The sequence below is a fragment of the Babylonia areolata genome, chromosome 35 (genome assembly GCF_041734735.1).
Source record: "Babylonia areolata isolate BAREFJ2019XMU chromosome 35, ASM4173473v1, whole genome shotgun sequence".
Taxonomy (NCBI): domain Eukaryota; kingdom Metazoa; phylum Mollusca; class Gastropoda; order Neogastropoda; family Buccinidae; genus Babylonia; species Babylonia areolata.
The window spans coordinates 407,501-430,000 of record NC_134910.1 but is presented as its reverse complement, the minus strand read 5'-3'; the positions used below and the strand labels follow the sequence as shown (position 1 = coordinate 430,000).

The 22,500-nt window shown below is 51.4% G+C and overlaps 1 protein-coding gene across 9 annotated transcripts in view; it reads left to right on the top strand.

The window, feature by feature from the left end:
• Positions 1-22,500, top strand: part of LOC143277902 (uncharacterized) — a 75,928-nt gene that overhangs the window by 37,973 nt on the left and 15,455 nt on the right. For all 9 annotated transcript variants that reach the window (XM_076582867.1, XM_076582862.1, XM_076582866.1 and 6 more), the window contains exons 3-4: positions 16,579-21,041; positions 21,717-21,869. In XM_076582867.1, coding sequence (XP_076438982.1) covers positions 16,579-21,041; positions 21,717-21,869 — 4,616 coding nt within the window. The remainder of the gene's footprint in view (positions 1-16,578; positions 21,042-21,716; positions 21,870-22,500) is intronic.

Genomic DNA, 22,500 nt, shown 5'->3' with positions numbered 1-22,500 from the left:
CAAGGTAGGAGGTTTGTGTGGGGGAGGGGGGGGAGTGGTGGTGGGTGGAAGAATGCTTGGGAAAATGTCTGGGAGGGAAGGAGAGACAGAGACAGAGAGAGAGACACAGAAGACGGTACAGGGTACAAGGTACAGGGTACACGGTACACGGCACAGGGTACAAGGTACAGGGTACACGATACACGGCACAGGGTACACGATACAGGGTACAGGGTACACGATACAGGGTACAGGGTACACGATACAGGGTACACGATACAGGGTACAGGGTACACGATACAGGGTACACGATACAGGGTACACGGTACACGGCACAGGGTACACGATACAGGGTACAGGGTACACGGCACAGGGTACACGATACAGGGTACAGGGTACACGATACAGGGTACAGGGTCCAGGGTACAGAGTACAGGATACAGGGTACAGGATACTACTCGCAACAACCTCCTGGGTCTGAGTTAAAGTGTGGGTATGGAGGGGGTTGGGGTAGGGAGAGGGGAGGGGACCCACAGGGGTATGGGGGAGGGAGGGGGAGGGGACCCACAGGGGGAGGGGGAGGGGACCCACAGGGGTATGGGGGAGGGAGGGGGAGGGGACCCACAGGGGTATGGGGTAGGGAGAGGGGAGGGGACCCACAGGGGTATGGGGGAGGGAGGGGGGAGGGGGACCCACAGGGGTATGGGAGAGGGAGGGGGAGGGGACCCACAGGGGTATGGGGGGAGGGAGGGGGAGGGGACCCACAGGGGGATGGGGGAGGGAGGGGGAGGGGGGAGGGGACCCACAGGGGGAGGGAGGGGGAGGGGAGGGGAGGGGACCCACAGGGGGAGGGAGGGGGGAGGGGACCCACAGGGGTATGGGGGAGGGAGGGGGAGGGGAGGGGACCCACAGGGGTATGGGGGAGGGAGGGGGAGGGGAGGGGACCCACAGGGGGAGGGAGGGGGAGGGGACCCACAGGGGGATGGGGGAGGGAGGAGAGGGGAGGGGACCCACAGGGGGATGGAGGGGGAGGGGACCCACAGGGGGAGGGAGGGGGAGGGGACCCACAGGGGGATGGGGGAGGGAGGAGAGGGGAGGGGACCCACAGGGGTATGGGGGAGGGAGGGGGAGGGGAGGGGACCCACAGGGGGATGGGGGAGGGAGGGGGGGGAGGGGACCCACAGGGGGAGGGAGGGGAGGGGGACCCACAGGGGTATGGGGGAGGGAGGGGGGAGGGGAGGGGACCCACAGGGGGATGGGGGAGGGAGGAGAGGGGAGGGGACCCAGACACAGGGAGGGTGTGGGAGGGGCAGTGGGTGGGTGGGAGGGGGTGTGAGAGGGGCAGTGGGTGGGAGGGGGTGTGAGAGGGGCAGTGGGTGGGAGGGGGGTGTGAGAGGGGCAGTGGGCGGGAGGGGGTGTGAGAGGGGCAGTGGGTGGGAGGGGGGGTGAGAGGGGCAGTGGGTGGGAGGGGGTGTGAGAGGGGCAGTGGGTGGGCGGGAGGGGGTGTGAGAGGGGCAGTGGGCGGGAGGGGGTGTGAGAGGGGCAGTGGGTGGGCGGGAGGGGGTGTGAGAGGGGCAGTGGGTGGGCGGGAGGGGGTGTGTGAGGGGCGGTGGGTGGGAGGGGGTGTGTGACTGATGACTGCCAGACCGACTAATGTTCACCGGTACCCAACATAGCCACGCCTTGTGTCTCCTCTCTGCCTCCTCTCTCTGTCTCTCTCTGTATCTGTCTGTCTCTTCTCTCTGTCTCTCTCTGTCTCTGTCTGTCTCTTCTCTCTGTCTGTATCTGTCTCTGTCTCTTCTCTGTCTCACTCTGTCTCCTCTCTCTGTGTCTCTGTCTCTTCTCTCTGTTTCTCTCTGTCTCTGTCTTCTCTCTGTCTATGTCTTCTCTCTGTCTCTGTCTCCTCTCTGTCTCTTTCTCATCTCTGCCTCCTCCCTCTGTCTCTCTGTCTCTTCTCTCTGTCTCTCTCTGTATCTGTCTCTGTCTCTTCTCTATCTCCTCTCTCTGTGTCTCTGTCTCCTCTCTCCCTGTCTCTGTCTCCTCTCTCTGTGTCTCTGTCTCCTCTCTGTCTCTCTCTGTATCTGTCTCTTTCTCATCTCTGCCTCCTCTCTCTGTCTCTCTGTCTCTTCTCTGTCTCCTCTCTGTCTCTCTCTGTCTTCTCTATCTGTCTCTGTCTCCCCTCTCCCTCTCTGTCTCTTTGTCTGTCTCCCCTATCTCTGTTTCCTCTTTCTCTGGCTCTGTCTCTCTCTTTCTGTCTCTCTCTGCCCCCCCCCCTCCCCCCTTACCAATTGTAACGGATCGTAATTATGGCCTATATGTAACAACCTGAGTGGTAAGGGGTTGTTTAATTGTGAATTTGATTTTGGATGAAATGATTAAAGAATGGAAACATTAAAAAGAAGAATTTGGATCTATGTTGTGGATAATATCCTGTCGGCGACGTCACTTTTGTATTAGTGAACAGGGTGGTGACATTAAAAAGGGGACGCTACAAAAGAATTTCTGTTTTACTGAATTAAAGAGTATGAAGATGAAAGGATAGAAAAGATCCGTGCACAGGCCAAGGACATTATAGAGGCCAGTCACAAAGTTTTCTATTGTTTTGTTTTACAATATGTGCACAGTCCAAGCACATATAGAGGCCAGTCTCAAAGTTTTCTGTTGTTTTGTTTTACAATATGTGCACAGGCCAAGGACATATAGAGGCCAGTCACAAGGTTTTCTATTGTTTTGTTTTACAATATCAGTTATGGGGAAGAAGAAGAAAAGATGAGAAGACAGTGCCTGTCAAAAGACACAAACAACAAAGGTTATAAGTACATGTCAGTAATGCAACTGGATAATAAGCACATGTGTACTTCTTTCTTCTTCTGCGTTCACTCGTATGCACACGAGTGGGCTTTTACGTGTATGACCGTTTTTACCCCGCCATGTAGGCAGCCATACTCCGTTTTCGGGGGTGTGCATGCTGGGTATGTTCTTGTTTCCATAACCCACCGAACGCTGACATGGATTACAGGATCTTTAACGTGCGTATTTGATCTTCTGCTTGCATATACACATGAAGGGGTTCAGGCACTAGCGGGTCTGCACATATGTTGACCTGGGAGATCGTAAAAATCTCCACCCTTTACCCACCAGGCGCCGTCACGGTGATTCGAGCCCGGGACCCTCAGATTGACAGTCCAACGCTTTAACCACTCGGCTATTCCGCCCGTCAGCACATGTGTACATATTACAATGGAATCTGCCACTTGGTTTGGAATAAGCAACAACATAACATAACTAATGCATGTGTGAAGACCAAACACTGACAGCAAATGACATTTCTAATACATTTAAACAGAGTAGATAAAGTGGTTAAAGCTAAGATGATTTAGTGAAAGTACGCTGGCAGTACAGATTTAAGTAAAGCTCATACTGTGTCAAAGTGACTCAAATGAATCAGTTATCATGTAGCACTATATTAGAGTGAGCCGTATAGGAGAGAGCATGATAGCTAAATTACAGTTAGCAGACTGTGACAGTTATATCAGATGGTTTTAACCAAATGGCTTCACCCAGCAAATGAACTCACACAAGTTATCCACTTGCGTCAAACATAAACACTGTAAACATGGCCTGTGTTCAACATTGAAATCTTCTCCACTGAAAGGGGGATAAGTAAAGCCTAACCTTCAGTGACGTTCGAAAGAGTCCAATCTGCCTGACGACATGATGATAGCTTACGTCATACAATAATGAGACCTGTGACTGCATGATAAAGCAATAATTGAAACAAGTTTACCAACTTCAGGCAATATCAGCATACTCATAGAACTCAAGTACTGTGTCGAAAATACAGTTTACAAATCAGCACTTTATGTACTGGGGTCACAAGGGATATCATTGAAGATCGGTGGGTTAGTTACGAAAAAGGCGTCTGCCACAGCTTGTGTGAGAAAGTCATTTGTAGCCAGCTGAACGCTTGCCTGCATATACAATAAAATTCTTGCGTTCTCTGGTTCTATCTCTCTCTCTCTGTCTGTCTCTCTGTCTTTCTGTCTCTTTATCTGTCTATATCTCTCTCTGTCTCCATATCTCACTCTGTGCCTCTGTCTGTCTGTCTGTCTGTCTGTCTCTCTCTCTCTCTCTCTCTCTCTGTCTCTGTCTCTGTCTCTCTGTTTCTGGTTTTCTCTCTCTGTGTTTCTCTCCCTATTTCAACCTCTCTCTCTCAGTCTCTCTCTCTCAATCTCTCTCTCTCTCTCACACACTATCTCTCTCTCTCTCTCTCTCTCTCTCTCTCTATATATATATATATATATATATATATATATATATATATCTGTCGCCCCCTCTCTCTCAATGCCTCTATTTCCGGCTTTCTCTCTCTCTCTCTCTCTCTATCCCCGACCCCCCCACCCCCTCTCTAAACCTTTCCCTTCCATCCACCCACCCCTTCTCTCTCTCTCTCTCTCTCTCTCTCTCTCTCTCTCTCTCTCTCTCTCCATCTTCCTCCCACAACGTATACTTGCGATGACAAATGGCCGACACCAGTCTGTCAAATTGCCGGCGGCAGCCTCCCTTCCAACAGGGGCCCCGCCCCGTGTAACGCGCCGTCCTGTGGGACAACACGACCCCTGACCGCCCTCACGCGAACCCGAACGTCGTGTCAGCGTGGCCACGTTGCCGTGACTGGACTTGGCGTTGTCATGTCTGCATACATGTACACGTCGGTCCGTGTGAGTTGAATACGCTCCGTAGTTTGAGGTTGTTTGTGTGTCTGTATGTGTGTGTGTGTATGCGGAGGTGTGTGTGTGTGTGTGGTTGTCTGCCTGACTGTCTGTCAGTCTGTCTCTCCGTCTGTTTGTCTCTCAGTCTCTATCTGCCTCTCTGTGTCCCTCCCTCTGTCTCACTCGCCCCTCACCCCACCCCTCCACACACCCCTCCCCTAACCCCACCCACTGTCACTCTCTCTCTATCTCTCTCTCTTTCCATGGCTGGTACCAACTTTTTACCGCCAAGTGAGCGCGGGTTACTGTTGGCCTTTTCACCACCACCCCGCCCCATTCTCGCCATCTCCCTCCCCCCTCCCCCTCCGTCCTCCCCCTTCCAGCGCCAGTAAGGAGTCAGATCGATAGGCAATCGATAGTCCGATAGTCCGCGGACCGATCATAGCTCTCCGGGGGAGTTCTTGAACCAACACACACCACACCACACCACACCACACCACACCACATCACACCACACCACACCACACCACATCACACCACATCACACCACACCACATCACACCACATCACACCACATCACACCACACCACACCACACCACACCACATCACACCACACCACACCACACCACACCACACCACATCACACCACACCACACCACATCACACCACACCACACCACATCACACCACACTGGCTGAAATGATTGTTTTGGGTCAGCTCAGGTTTGTGTGGTGGTGATGGTGGTGGTGGTGATGGTGGTGGTGGTGATGGTGGCGACGGTGGTGGTGGTGGTGATGGTGGTGGTAGTGGTGGTGGTGGTGGTAGTGGTGGTGGTGGTAGTGGTGGTGTTAGTGACTGTCGTCATGTTCGCGAGGGGGTGGTGGACGTCAGGTGTTCGGGTGGATGGAGGTGGTTGGGGGGGGGGAGGTCCTGTAGAATGAAGTGTCCGTGAGCGGCACGCGTGTGCACGTGCAAGACATGGGGTGTGTACATACGTTCATGCGAGCTCGTTGTGTGTGTGTGTGTATGTGTGTGTGTGTGTGTGTGTGTCCATCTCCATCCTGTTGTCAATGCTTTCTCTCCGAGCAAGGCGAGAGATGAAACGTGGTCTGAAAAGACAAAACAAAACAAAACAAAACGATGTGCATAATGACATAATGAGAAAGTGATGTTCGCCTATTTTTCGCTTGATCAATTTCTGGCAAACCAGAAACCTCCTTCCTTATTCCTCCCTCCCCACACCCCCGCCCCCACCCCTCCAGTCCCCACGTCAAGCCGCCAGCCCCTGTCCACTGAATGTGCTCCACGATTCTGGATCTCTGTCTTCCCCTCCCCCTCCTCTTCCCCCCTCCTCCCCTTCCTGCCTCCTCCCCCCCCCCCCCCACCACCTCCCATTCACTGAGAGAGAGGCACAGAGAGAGACATGGAGAAACAGAAAGGGAGGCACGGAGAGAGAGAAGTGAACACACACACACACACACACACACACACACACACACAGCCAGCATCCATTAGTGGTTCGTGTTTTTGTCTCCCTGTTAGGTTTGGGCTTTTTCCCCTTGTCAAACTCGATAAGAGTCAAGGTTGCTCAGCCGGGAAGAGACACAGAGGCAGACAGAGAGAGAAAGAGACACAGAGGCAGACAGAGAGAGAAAGAGACACAGAAAGGGGGGGATAATTCTGTACCTCTTGAAAAGAGAGAATTATGAGTTATGTTTGACATGGGAAAGTGGGTATTGCCAAATTGCCGAGGTCGCCCTGAAAAAAAAATAGCGACAAGGAACTGAAAGGACTGCATTGTCAGATTTCATGGCCACCGTAGAGCCGTCTGTCTCGGTCTCTGCTTTTCTGTCCTTCCCGTCAGCTGAAGCTGAGGCACATGGAGGTTCTCTCTCTCTCTCTCTCTCTCTCTCTCTCTCTCTCTCTCTCTCTCTCTCTCTCTCTCTCTCTCTCTCTCTCTCTCACGCACGCACACGAGTCACACTCAGGGTTGAGTCATTCACTCCCAACCCCGCTGTCGTAGAAAAGGCTTGACGTTTGATGACCCTTGGTCACTGACACACTGGAAGAAAGGCTTGACGTTTGATGACCCTTGGTCACTGACACACTGGAAGAAAGGCTGGAAGTTTGATGACCCTTGGTCACTGACACACTGGAAGAAAGGCTGGAAGTTTGATGACCCTTGGTCACTGACACACTGGAAGAAAGGCTTGAAGTTTGATGACCATTGGTCACTGACACACTGGAAGAAAGGCTTGACGTTTGATGACCCTTGGTCACTGACTAACTGGAAGAAAGGCTGGAAGTTTGATGACCCTTGGTCACTGACACACTGGAAGAAAGGCTGGAAGTTTGATGACCCTTGGTCACTGACTAACTGGAAGAAAGGCTTGACGTTTGATGACCCTTGGTCACTGACACACTGGAAGAAAGGCTTGAAGTTTGATGACCCTTGGTCACTGACTAACTGGAAGAAAGGCTGGAAGTTTGATGACCCTTGGTCACTGACAGACTGGAAGAAAGGCTGGAAGTTTGATGACCCTTGGTCACTGACTAACTGGAAGAAAGGCTTGACGTTTGATGACCATTGGTCACTGACACACTGGAAGAAACGGCCACAACTTGAAGGGGTGCAAAGTGGTCCGTGCCGTCTTCTCCCCCCACCCCCCCCCACCCCCCACCCCACCCTTCTTCCTCCAATTTCCGCTCCCTCTCTGTCTGTCTGTCTGTCTGTCTGTCTCTCTCTCTCTCTCTCTCTCTCTCTCTCTCCATAAACCTCTCTCTCTCTGTCCGTCTCTGTCTCTCCCCTCTCTCTCTCTCTCTCTCTTTGTCTTTCTCTGTCTGTCTCCCTTTGTCTCTGTCTCTCTCTGTCTCTCTGTCTTTCTCTGTACGTCTCTCTCTGTCTCTGTCTTTGTCTCTCTCTCTCTCTCTCTCTCTCTCTCTCTCTCTCTCTGTCTTTGTCTGTCTCTGACTCTTTCTGTCTTTGTCTGTCCTCTCTGTCTGTCTGTCTCTGTCTCTGTCTCACTCCCTCTCTCACTCTCCCCCCCCCCCCCCCCACCCCCACCCCCAAACCCTGACACAGTTCGGAGTGACAGAAGAAGAGTGAGGCAAGGTGGCAGGTATGATGTATACACGAAATGGGCGGGAACTCTGCAGGCCAGGGGAAGTAAGTCTGCTCTTGCTCAGATAGATGCTCTTTAAAGCCCCGGCTGTCACAGTAGAGTTGTAAGTCATCTGGAATGACCTCCCTTTCCATCTTGACGGAAGGAAAGAGTGATGTCCCTTGACTGCGGCATTATGGGACCCCACTGTCCTTGATGTGTGTAGCTATTGGTGGTGAGGGAAAGGGGGCGTGGGGGTGATGGAGTGCGTTGTGTTGTGTGTGGGTGTGTGTGTGTGTGTGTGTGTAAACTGCACGTTCGTCCATTCGGTTAATAGCATGTGACACCCCGACCCACTATTCTCCCCCCCCCCCACCCCTGTCCAGCTGACCCACCTGCCCCCTCCCCCACCCGCTTGCTTTCTTTCTTTCTTCTTTTCTTTCTTTTTTTTCTTTCTCCCCCCCCCCCCCCATGCCCCCCACCCTCCCTCTCCTGCCTTGCCCTCTCTGTCTCTCTCACTCTGTCTCTGTCTCTTTCTCTGTCTCTCTCTGTCTCTGTCACTCTCCATCTCTCTCATTCTGTCTAGCTCTGTGTCGCTGTCTCTGTCTGTCTCTCTCTCTTTTTGTCGGTCTCTCTGTCTCCCCCCTCCCCCTCTTTCCCTCTCTCTCACCTCCGTCTCTCTGTCTTTGTTTCTCTCCTTTCTGTGTGTCTCTCCCTCTCTCTCTCTCTCTCTCTCTCTCTCTCTCTATCTATCTATCTATCTGTCTCTCTCTCTCTTTCTCTCTATCTCTCTGTCTCTATCTGCCTGTCTCTCTCTCTCTGTCTCTATCTGCCTGTCTCTCTCTCTCTGTCTCTCTCTTTCTTCCTCCCTCTGTCTCTCTCTCTCCATGTCTCTCTCTCTCTCTCTCTCTCTCTCTCCCCCTCTCTCTCCCCTCTCTCTCTCTCTCTCTCCCTGTCTCTCTCTCTCCCTGTCTCTCTCTCTCTCTCCCTCTCTCTCTCCCCCCTCTTTCTCTCCCCCTCTGTCTCTCTCTCTCTCTCTCTCTCTCTCTGTCTGTCTCTGTGTCCCTCCCTCTCTCTCTCTCTATCTCTCTCTCCCTCTCTCTTTTTCTCTCCCTCTCTCTCTCTCTTTCTCCCTCTCCCTCTCTCTCCCTCTCTCTCTCTCCCCCTCTCTCTCCCTCCCTCTCTGTCCCCCCCTCTCTCTCTCCCTCTCTTTCCCCCTCTTTCTCTCTCCCTCTCTCTTTCTCCCTCTCTCTCTTTCTCTCTCTCTCTTTCTCCCTCTCTAGAATAGGCTATGCCTAAAATCTTAATCCTTGAATAAAAACGTTTTTTTTTAGTTCCCCCTCTCTATCTCTCTTTCTCCCTCTCTCCCCCCCTCTCTGAGGGCTGGATGGAAAGAAGCAGCTGTGCTTACTCCACTACACTCGTGAAATAAAAATTCGTTTCGTTTCGTTTCGTTTCTCTCTCTCTCTCTCTCTCTCCTCTCTCTCTCTCTCTCTCTCTCTCTATCTATCTATCTATCTATCTATCTGTCTATCTATGTATCTATCTATCTATCTATCTATCTCCCTCTCTCCCCCTCTCTCTCTCCCTGTCCTCTCTCAGAGTGGAGTGGTGACGGTGAAGTGCCGTGGACGTCGTGGAGAGAAGCCTGTTATTTGGGGACAAAAGGAGAGAGCTCTTTCCGGGCCGCTGACAGTGACTGGGTCTCTGTCTCTCTCTTGTCTTTGTCCTGGGCATGTCTGTGTGTGTGTGTGTGTGTGTGTGTGTGTGTGTGTGTGTGTGTGTGTGTGTGTGTGTGTGTGTGTGTGTGTGTGCGTGTTACTGTCTGTCTGTCTTTCAGTCTGTTTGCCTGTCTGTCCTGTGTTGTGTTTTTTGTTTGTTCCTGTTCAGAAATTTGCCAGAAGACACCACTGATGTTGGTGCGGGTTCTTCAGTGCGAAAAGTGCTGCACACCGGACCTGGCTGCATGGTGTGTGATCTTCTGCAGGAAGGCTCAGTCTGTGCCCCAGTCTCCGCTATAGTGAAAACATGAGAGCAAGACAGACAGACAGAGAGGGGGAGAGAGAGGGGGGAGAGACAGAGGGAGAGATACACAGAGAGAGGGAGAGAGAGAGGTAGATAGAGGGAGAGAGAGAGTGGGGGACAGAGAGAGGGGGAGAGGGAGGGAGAGAGAGAGGGGACAGACAGAGAGGGGCAGAGACAGAGGGGGAGAGAGAGGGGGGAGAGAGAGAGAGAGGAAGAGATTTGGAATGGTTTAATGTTCTTTGGCCATGGGCACAATCACATGTATCTCTCACTCTGTGACCCGTCACCCCCCCCACACACACACACACACACCCTGTCACCACCACCACCACCCCCACACACACACACACCCTGTCACCCCCACACACACACACACACACACACCCTGTCACCACCACCACCACACCCCCACACACACACCCTGTCACCACCACCACCACACACCCCCCACACACACACACACACACACACACCCTGTCACCACCACCCTCCCCCTCCTTCCTCTCTTCCCACTCACACTTCACACACTTTTACACACGTCTCACACTTCACCCACTTTTACACACATGTCTCACACTTCACACACTTTTACACACATGTCTCACACTTCACACACTTTTACACACATGTCTCACACTTCACACACTTTTACATACATGTCTCACACTTCACACACTTTTGCACACATGGCAGTCACACTTCACACACTTTTACATACACGTCTCACACTTCACACACTTTTACACACATGTCTCACACTTCACACACGTCTCACACTTCACACACTTTTACACACATGTCAGTCACACTTCACACACTTTTACACACATGTCAGTCACACTTCACACACTTTTACACACATGTCAGTCACACTTCACACACTTTTACACACATGTCTTTCACACTTCACACACTCATCAAAGGCACTTTGCAGCCACATGGAGCCAGTGAACAGCTCACGCTTGTTTCCATACCATTATCATTGTGTCAGATTTCTGGAGAGAGGGAGAGACGGACGGACAGAAGGCAGACACAGACAGACAGACACACAGACACACGAAGAATAGTGGACAAACATCAGAGGAACACAACACAAGCGTCAGGGTCCTATCTCCCCACACCACCACAATCACACACAGGCCGAGGCAGCCGTCACAACTCCATTTTCAGGTCGGGTTGGGGGTGGGGGAGACAGATAAAGAGAGGAGGAGTTTGAGGGGGGAGGGTTGAGGACGGGGGGAGGGGGTGTTGGAGGATTCCTGAATTGTACCTTTGGAAAGTGACTTCAGCTGGGTGATAGGGACATTTGGTCAGAACTGACAGAGAGAGAGAGGGGGGGGGGGGGAGGGGGGGGGAGGAAACGAACGAAATTTTATTTCACGAGGACAAGGGAATAAGCACAATTGCTTTTTTACATCCGGCCCTCTCTTTCTAACTGTGAAAATGACTTCATTGCACCATTTGATATACATAGTCTTCGATGGATGTGAGATGGTTGTGAAGCTTTTCCTGTGGATGCACATGTCTTGGAAATTGTTTTTGAGAGTATTTTGAGATCATTTCTCTGTCTCTCTGTCCGTGTGTGTGTGTGTGTCTGTCTGTCTGTCTGTCTCTGTGTCTGTCTGTGTGTGTGTGTCTGTGTGTCTCAGTCTCTCTCCCTCTCCTTTCAAAGCAGTGTGGTTTAACCGCACGTTGGCTGGTGTCCTTAATCCAGGTCAAGTTCACCAGGGCTGGGGTGGTGGTTTGTTTGTCTGTCTGTCTGTCCGTCTGTCTGTCTGTCTGTCTGTCTCTCTCTCTCTCTCTCTCTCTCTCTCTCTCTCTCTCTCTCTCTCTCTCTCTCCCCTACTCTCCCTCTTTCTCCCTCCCCTCTCTCTCTGTTTGCCCCCCACCCCCCCCCTCTCTCTCTCTCTCTGTCTGCCCCCACCCCCCTCTCTCTCTCTCTCTCTGTCTGCCCCCCCACCCACCCCTCTCTCTCTCTGTCTGTCTGCCCCCCCCCCCCCCACCCCTCTCTCTCTGTCTGTCTGCCCCCCACCCCCCTCTCTCTCTCTCTCTGTCTGCCCCCCACCCCGTCTCTCTCTCTCTGTCTGCCCCCCACCCCCTCTCTCTCTCTCTGTCTGTCTGCCCCCCACCCCCTCTCTCTCTCTGTCTGCCCCCCACCCCCTCTCTCTCTCTCTGTCTGCCCCCCACCCCCTCTCTCTCTCTGTCTGCCATCCACCCCCTCTCTCTTTGTCTGTCTGTCTGCCCCCCACCCCCTCTCTCTCTGTCTGCCCCCCACCCCCTCTCTCTCTCTCTGTCTGCCCCCCACCCCCTCTCTCTCTCTGTCTGCCATCCACCCCCTCTCTCTTTGTCTGTCTGTCTGCCCCCCACCCCCTCTCTCTGTCTTTGTCTGTCTGCCCCCCACCCCCCTCTCTCTGTCTGTCTGCCCCCCACCCCCTCTCTCTGTCTTTGTCTGTCTGCCCCCCACCCCCCTCTCTCTGTCTGTCTGCCCCCCACCCCCCCCTCTCTCTCTGTCTGCCATCCACCCCCTCTCTCTTTGTCTGTCTGTCTGCCCCCCACCCCCTTTCTCTCTCTGTCTGCCCCCCACCCCCTCTCTCTCTCTGTCTGCCCCCCACCCCCTCTCTCTTTGTCTGTCTGTCTGCCCCCCACCCCCTTTCTCTCTCTGTCTGCCCCCCACCCCCTCTCTCTCTCTCTGTCTGCCCCCCACCCCCTCTCTCTCTCTGTCTGCCCCCCACCCCCTCTCTCTTTGTCTGTCTGTCTGCCCCCCACCCCCTCTCTCTGTCTGTCTGCCCCCCACCCCCTCTCTCTGTCTGTCTGCCCCCCACCCCCCCTCTCTCTCTCTGTCTGTCTGCCCCCCCACCCCCTCTCTCTCTCTGTCTGCCCCCACCCCCTCTCTCTCTCTCTGTCTGCCCCCCACCCCCTCTCTCTCTCTGTCTGCCCCCCACCCCCTCTCTCTCTCTCTGTCTGCCCCCCACCCCCTCTCTCTCTCTGTCTGCCCCCCACCCCCTCTCTCTCTCTCTGTCTGTCTGCCCCCCACCCCGTCTCTCTCTCTCTGTCTGCCCCCCACCCCCTCTCTCTCTGTCTGCCCCCCACACCCCCTCTTTCTCTGTCTGCCCCCCACCCCTCTCTCTCTGTCTGCCCCCCACCCCCTCTCTCTGTGTCTGCCCCCCACACCCCCCCTCTCTCTCTGTCTGCCCCCACTCCCTCTCTCTCTCTCTGTCTGCCCCCACTCCCTCTCTCTCTCTGCCCCCCACCCCCCCCTCTCTCTCTCTCTCTGTGCCCCCCAACCCCCTCTCTCTCTCTCTGTGCCCCCCAACCCCCTCTCTCTCTCTCTCTGTGCCCCCCAACCCCCTCTCTCTCTCTCTCTGTGCCACCCAACCCTCTCTCTCTCTCTCTGTGCCCCCCAACCCCCTCTCTCTCTCTCTGTGCTCCCCACTCCCTCTCTCTCTCTCTCTGTGCCCCCACTCCCTCTCTCTCTCTCTCTGTGCCCTCCACTACCTCTCTTTCTCTCTGTGCCCCCCACCCCCTCTGTCTCTCTCTCTCTCTCTGTGCCCCCCACCCCCTCTGTCTCTCTCTCTGTGCCCCCCACCCCCTTTCTCTCTCTGTTCCCCCACCCTCTCTCTCTCTGTTCCCCCCACTCCCTCTCTCTCTACTGCTCATTACCACCATAAAAGGAGAAGTGTATATGTTTCATCATGAAGACTTATGAATGTCTTACTTCAGCATTTACTGTATATCCCCCTTGAAAGCTGTTGTGGCCTGTAGGAATAAACCATCTCAATCCCAGTCTCAGTCTCACCACCACCACCTTCCCCCCTCTGAGCGTTAAGCCAGCTGAATCGTCGAAAGTGCATTCCAAGGTTCTTAAGTGTTTCGGGAGGGAGGGTTGACAAATCGTTTCTGGTTTGATAAGAGGGTTGACAACTCTGGCCTCCGAGTCCGTGTTGCCGCTTCCAAAGAAAAATGGTTCAGCCAGCAGACTGCATTACAAGCCACCTGACAGATAGACCACTGTTCCCGTCTGGTTTGTGGTCTGTCTGTCTCTCTGTCTGTCTGTCAACTACTGTCATGAACGTGTGTGTGTGTGTGTGTGTGTGTGCGTCTGTGTGTGTCTGTGTGTGTGTGTGTATCTGTGTGTGTGTGTGTATCTGTGTGTCTGTGTGTGTTCGTTCGTTCTTTAGTTTAGCGTCTTTTCACTATCAGTGATATAAGACGATTAAAAAAAACAACAAAAAAACCAGGGGATGGGGCGGGAGACATCACAACACAAGATACATATATATACCATGGACTTGTCACTGTTAATGTTGGACTTTTTCAGTTGTCCATTTGGGTTTTGTTAAATCCATCTGTCTTTTTTCCCCTTTTTTCTTTTCTTCTTTTTTTTTTTTTTATTTTTTACGCCAGTATGTTTTAGAGTTGGGAGGTTCTTATTTTAGCCAGACTGTTGTAAATGTTGTGATTTTTGTTCTTACCCACCACCAGTGTCCGTGAGAGTGTGGCCTCAATTCCCGCTGACACTCTTTCTCCCAAGTTTGACAGGAAAATCCAACTGAGCGTCAAGCCATTCCGGTGAGACCAGAAAGCGGCGTTCTGTGTGCAGCACGGAGTTGGCGCACTGAATAAGAACCCGTGGCAACATTTGATAAGTGTTCTGCAACAGAAATCCTCTGATAGCTACACAAATATAACTACATGCATGCACTCAAGGCCTGTCTAACCGCGTTGGGTTATGCTGCTGGTTAGTCATCGGCCTCCCAGAGGTGGTGTAGCGTATATGGATTTGTACGAACGCAGTGACGTCCCCTTGAGAAACTCACACACACACACACACACACACACACACACACACACACACACACACACACACACACACACACACACACACACACACGGAGAGAGAATGAATGACTGAATTATTAATTTTAATTTTCTGAGAGTAATAGATTAAGCATACATGCTATTTTTTATCCAGCCCTCGAAGACAAACAAACACACAGCAGCAAAAAAGATAACAGTGACAATATACAAAATAAAGTGAAATGCAAGAGAAAAAAAACACGGAAGTATATACCAAAGACGAGAAGAAGAAAAAAGAGATAGTTACATAGCTAGATGGATAGAGACAGATAGACTGACAAAGATAGACAGACAGACAGACAAATAGGCAGGCAGGGAGAGCGACGAGAGAGAGACAGAGAGAGAGAGAGACGGGATTGTTCCTATATTTGTTCATTTTTTACATATACGGTACATGTAAGCTTAAAAAAAAAATATGTTGAAACTAATACAGAGACACAGAGAGAGTCAGAGAGAGAGAGAGAGTCAGAAAGAGAGACAGACAGAGAGAGTCAGAGAGAACGTCAGAGAGAGAGAGAGTCGGAGAGAGAGTCAGAGAGAGAATCAGAGAGAGACAGAGAGAACTCAGAACTCAGAACTCAAAACGTTTTTGTCCAAGGATTAAGATTTTATGCACAGCCTGTTCTTCCAATCTGTCCTTGCTAATCTACATCTATTACAAATAGCACACACATAAATGAAGGGAAAATGTGTTCATGCAGAAGGGTATACATAATGAAGAAAACAACCCCTCTCCCCCCACCCCCAAACCCACGCACACACATGAATACACACACGCACGCACGCGAGCACACACACACACACACACACACACACACACACACACACACACACACACACACACACACACACACATACATACACACACATAGAACGAAATGAATAAATTTATGCATGCATAAGAAATAGAAAGAAAAAAGAAGAAAAATAAAGAACAAAAGAAGCAAAACAAGATGAGAGAGAAAGAGAGTCAGGAGAGAGTCACAGAGAGAGACAGACAGAGAGACAGAGAGAGAGTCAGAGAGAGAGTCAGAGAGAGAGACAGACAGAGAGACACAGAGAGAGTCAGAGAGACAGAGACAGACAGAGAGTCAGAGAGAGAGACAGAGAGAGAGTCAGAGAGACAGAGACAGACAGAGAGTCAGAGAGAGAGACAGAGAGAGAGTCAGAGAGAGAGACAGAGAGAGAGTCAGAGAGAGAGACAGAGAGAGAGTCAGAGAGAGAGACAGACAGAGAGTCAGAGAGAGAGAGACAGAGAGAGAGTCAGAGAGAGAGACAGACAGAGAGTCAGAGAGAGAGAGACAGAGAGAGAGTCAGAGAGAGAGAGACAGAGAGAGAGTCAGAGAGAGAGACAGACAGAGAGAGAGACAGAGAGAGAGAGACAGACAGAGAGTCAGAGAGAGAGAGACAGAGAGAGAGTCAGAGAGAGAGAGACAGAGAGAGAGTCACAGAGAGAGACAGACAGAGAGAGAGACAGAGAGAGAGTCACAGAGAGAGACAGAGTCAGAGAGAGACAGACAGACAGACAGACAGAGAGTCACAGAGAGAGAAAGAGTCACACAGAGAGTCATACAGAGAGTTAGAGACAGAGAGAGAGTCAGAGAGAGAGACAGAGAGAGAGTCACAGAGAGAGTCAGAGAGAGAAAGAGTCACAGAGAGAGTCATACAGAGAGTTAGAGACAGAGAGAGAGACACAGAGAGAGTCAGAGAGAGAGAGACAGAGAGAGAGTCAGAGAGAGAGTCAGAGAGAGTTAGAGAGAGACACACAGAGAGAGTCAGAGAGAGAGACAGAAAGAGAGTCAGAGAGAGAGAGAGAGTCAGACAGAGAGAGAGAGAGTCGGAGCGAGTCAGAGAGAGAATCTGACATCCATAACAATGTCCTTTTCCTTTTCTCATTCAACAGAAACCAGCGTCCCAAACACGTCATCACAAACCACCACCACCACCACCACCACCCCAGCAGCAGCCACCGCTTCAACACCACCACCAACAACAAGGGAGATGACTCCAACATCCGCTGCTGATACTGCTACCACCACCACCATGCCCAACACCACCACCACCACCCAGGCTCCGACAGTGACAACACAAGCAGCAGAAACCACCACCCCCACCCCCACAACTACCACTATAGTGGATAGTAGTGTCTCCACCACCACCACCACCACCACCCCCATCACCACCCCCACCCCCACAACTACCACTATAGTGGATAGTAGTGTCTCCACCACCACCACCACCCCTATCACCACCACCACTTCGGGGTCCGCAACGACTCAGCAACCTAGCAACGCCACAGCTGCTGGGTCCTCTCGCGCAACCCCCTCGTCGGGCCCTTCCCTTGCTGCAGCCTCCACAGTCGCTGCCCGGAATGGGACTTCCACCCCGTCCTCCACCACCACTGCTGGGGTGCACAGCGACTCCGCGACCCCCGCCCCTTCCACCACGACCCAGAGAGTGACTGCCTCGGGTCCCCCCGTTACAACCACAGTAATGGCGACATCTGCTCCGGCACAAAATGCAACAACAGTAATGGCGACAACTTCTATTCCGGCACAAAATGCAACAACTACAGTAATGGCGACAACTTCTGCTCCGGCACAAAATGCAACAAGCACAGTCATGGCGACAACATCTGCTCCGGCACAAAATGCAACAAGCACAGTCATGGCGACAACATCTGCTGTGGCACAAAATGCAACAAGCACAGTCATGGCGACAACATCTGCTGTGGCACAAAATGCAACAACCACAGTCATGGCAACATCTGCTGTGGCACAAAATGCAACAACCACAGTCATGGCGACATCTGCTCCGGCACAAAATGCAACAACCACAGTCATGGCGACATCTGCTCCGGCACAAAATGCAACAACCACAGTCATGGCGACATCTGCTCCAGCACAAAATGCAACAACCACAGTCATGGCGACATCTGCTCCGGCACAAAATGCAACAACCACAGTCATGGCGACATCTGCTCCGGCACAAAATGCAACAACCACAGTCATGGCGACATCTGCTCCGGCACAAAATGCAACAACCACAGTCATGGCGACAACCACTGCTTCCAACCAAACGGAAACCACACGTGTCAGCTTGCCAGTCGGAGGTGATGGTCAGAATCTGACAACTAGCACTGTTTCTCCGACATTCACCAACACTTCTGATGCAGTCTCTAGCACTACGAGTTCTACTGTCTTGGTGAATTCCACCATCACACCTACCATGGAAAACACCACTGCCATTGCCACTACTCAAAACACCACCGTCTCGGCCTCTGCCCAAAATACCACCATCTTGACCACTACTGAAAACACTACCGTCTTGACCACTACTAAAACCACTCCTATATTGGCCACTACTGAAAACACTACTGTGTTGGCCACTACTGAAAACACTACTGTGTTAACCACTACTGAAAACACTACTGTCTTAACCACTACCGAAAACACAACTCTATTGGCCACTACTGAAAACACTACTGTGTTGGCCACTACTGAAAACACTACTGTGTTAACCACTACTGAAAACACTACCATTCCAGTTGTACAGCCCAGCTCCTCTCCCGGAAACACTACTTCTGCGGTAACTACCAGAAACGATACAGTTTGGATGACCACCGAGAACACCACTGCTGCTGTGACTACAACCAGAGCTACTGCGTCTACCGATGCCGTTAACACTACCACGCCTTTGGTAAACACTACCAGCACCTCCTCCTCCCAAAACACGACTTCTGAGACTCCCGTTTACACAGTGACTGCGACTACTACTGTTAATGCTACCGACACAACTGTAAACACCACCAAGCCTCCCACAACTGTAAGCCTGACTACCGTTTTCCCTGTTGACAATGCCACCATGCCATCAACTACCGAAAACACGACAATGGTCTACACGACAGAAAATGCTACTATGGCAAACACAACCATGCCATCAGCTACTGAAAACACGACAATGGTCTACACGACAGAAAATGCTACTGTGGCAAACACAACCATGCCATCAGCTACTGAAAACACGACAATGGTCTACACGACAGAAAATGCTACTATGGCAAACACAACCATGCCATCAGCTACTGAAAACACGACAATGGTCTACACGACAGAAAATGCTACTATGGCAAACACAACCATGCCATCAGCTACTGAAAACACGACAATGGTCTACACGACAGAAAGTGCTACTATGGCAAACACAACCATGCCATCAGCTACTGAAAACACGACAATGGTCTACACTACAGAAAATGCTACTATGGCAAACACAACCATGCCATCAACTACTGAAAACACGACAATGGTCTACACGACAGAAAATGCTACTATGGCAAACGTTACAACTACTGAAAATACTACCATGGTCTACACCACCGAAAATTTCACCGTGCCAAATACTACATCTGCTCCTGAAAATACTACAGTGGTCTACACGACTGATAATTTCACCATGCCAAACACTACCGTGTCACCAACTACCGAAAATGCTACAATGGCAAATACTACATCTGCTCCTGAAAATACTACAGTGGTCTACACGACTGATAATTTCACCATGCCAAACACTACCGTGTCACCAACTACCGAAAACGCTACAATGGCAAATACTACATCTGCTCCTGAAAATACTACAGTGGTCTACACGACTGATAATTTCACCATGCCAAACACTACCCTGTCACCAACTACCGAAAATGCTACAATGGCAAATACTACATCTGCTCCTGAAAATACTACAGTGGTCTACACGACTGATAATTTCACCATGCCAAACACTACCGTGTCACCAACTACCGAAAATGCTACAATGCCAAATACTACATCTGCTCCTGAAAATACTACAGTGGTCTACACGACTGATAATTTCACCATGCCAAACACTACCGTGTCACCAACTACCGAAAATGCTACAATGCCAAATACTACATCTGCTCCTGAAAATACTACAGTGGTCTACACGACTGATAATTTCACCATGCCAAACACTACCGTGTCACCAACTACCGAAAATGCTACAATGGCAAATACTACATCTGCTCCTGAAAATACTACAGTGGTCTACACGACTGATAATTTCACCATGCCAAACACTACCCTGTCACCAACTACCGAAAATGCTACAATGGCAAATACTACATCTGCTCCTGAAAATACTACAGTGGTCTACACGACTGATAATTTCACCATGCCAAACACTACCGTGTCACCAACTACCGAAAATGCTACAATGGCAAATACTACATCTGCTCCTGAAAATACTACAGTGGTCTACACGACTGATAATTTCACCATGCCAAACACTACCCTGTCACCAACTACCGAAAATGCTACAATGGCAAATACTACATCTGCTCCTGAAAATACTACAGTGGTCTACACGACTGATAATTTCACCATGCCAAACACTACCGTGTCACCAACTACCGAAAATGCTACAATGGCAAATACTACATCTGCTCCTGAAAATACTACAGTGGTCTACACGACTGATAATTTCACCATGCCAAACACTACCCTGTCACCAACTACCGGAAACACCACTTTCCCGACGACTACCGAAAACACTACCGTCAGCACCGAAAACATCACCGTGCCCAGCACTACCGAAAACACTACCATGCTGATGACTACCCAAAACGTCACCGCTGAAAACACTACCATGCTGATGACTACCCAAAACGTCACCGCTGAAAACACTACCGCCTATGTGACGACTGAAAACGCTACCACACCGACAACTAGTGAAAATACGACCATGCCTAGTTCTACCGAAAATGCGACCATGGTAGTTACCACCGAAAATGCGACCATGCCTAGTACTACAGAAAATGTTACCATGCCCAGCACTACAGAAAATGCGACCATGGTTGCTACCACCGAAAATGCTACCATACCAAGTACTACCGAAAATACGACCATGGTTGTTACGACCGAAAATGCGACCGTGCCTGGTACTACAGAAAATGCTACAATGCCCAGCACTACCGAAAATGCGACCATGTTAGTTACCACCGAAAATGCGACCATGCCCAGCACTACCGAAAATGCGACCATGGTAGTTACCACCGAAAATGCGACCATGCCCAGCACTACCGAAAATGCGACCATGGTAGTTACCACCGAAAATGCTACCATGCCCAGCACTACCGAAAATGCGACCATGGTAGTTACCACCGAAAATGCGACCATGCCCAGCACTACCGAAAATGCGACCATGGTAGTTACCACCGAAAATGCGACCATGCCCAGCACGACGGGAAACGCCAGCGCCACCACAGCGCCACCCGTGTCAACGACCACAACAGCAGAGAACACCACACAGGTGGCTTCCACCACACAGCTGACGACGACTCAATCAACGGTCAGTGTCAGTGTGTGTGTGTGTGTGTGTGTGTGTGTGAGGGGTGGGGTGGGGTTAAGGTGTGTGTGGGGGAAGAGGTGGGGTAAAGTGTGTGTGTAGGGAGGGGGGTTGTGTATGTGTGAATGTGCGTGAGTGTGTGTTTGTGTGTATATGTGTGTGCGTGTGTGAATGCGTGTGTAAGGGGGTGCGTGTGTTAGGGGGTCGGGGGAGGCGTGTGTGTGTGTGTAGGGGTGTGTGTGTATAGGGGAGTTAGTGTGTGTGTGTGTGTGTGTGTGTGTGCGCGCGCGCGTGTGTGTGCGTGTGTGTGTGGGGGGGGGGGTAATGAGTGTGTGTGTGTGGGGGGGGAGGGGTTAATGTGTGTGTGGGTACGTGTATGTGAGTGAGTGTGTTGGGGGAGAATGAATTTGTTCTCTTTGTAAACGTGTGGGGGGTGGGGTGGAGGGTGTAGACAGAGAGAGGGAGACGTGCAATCATTGTATGCTGCGTGCTTCTGCCAAAGTTCGCCCGTGCACGAGTGGGATTTTACGTGTTCGACCGTTCCACCCCCCCCCCCCCCCCCCCCCCCCCCCCCCCCCCCCCCCCCCACCCCACCCCGTGATGGCAGTGACGATGGTGATGATGACAACGACGATGCCGAGAAGGAAGGTGATTTTTTGTTCTGTTTTTTACCTCCAGCCCACCCCCTCCTCCCCGCCCAGCACAGCAGGCGAGGCCACCACAACCATCACAGGCAGGTTCAGGATCACGGCGGGGCAGGACTGGAGTGCCCAACTGGGGGTCTTCGGGTCCCCTGAGGCCACCGGACTGAGGACGGAACTGGTGGCTGAGGTGAGAGCGAAACGGTGCTCGGTCTCACGGAGAGGGGGTGGGGGGAGAGGGAGCGGGGAAGGGGGAGGGGGGGAATGAACATTCTTCTCAGGATACCCAGAAGCCGTCTGGGCTAAATTAAGAAAAAAATAAAAAGGGGGGTGGGGGGGGCAATCAGTCAAAACATAAAACAAAACAACAACGACGACAACAACGACAACAACAACAACAACGACGACGACGACGGCGACGACGACGACAACAACAACAACAAAACATACAAATAAAGACGTTCACAGATCATATCCCATTCACGGAAACAACACAGGTTTAATCACATACACTGGAAGAGGGGAGACAGACAGACACACACACACACACACACACACACACACACACACACACACACACACACACACAGAGGCAAAGAGAGATTTTGTTTTTTAGCAGGAAATGTTGTTCAAAGGTTGTTATATGCATGGGTTTTTTTCTACTTTAGCAAGTAAAGTTGTACAAAGGTTGTTATTTTCATGTGTTTTGTGTTTGTTTTAGCTGGAACAGTTGTACAAAGGTCGTTATATACACGTGTTTTGTGTCTGTTTTAGCTGGAACAGTTGTACAAAGGTCGTTATATACATGTGTTTTGTGGCTG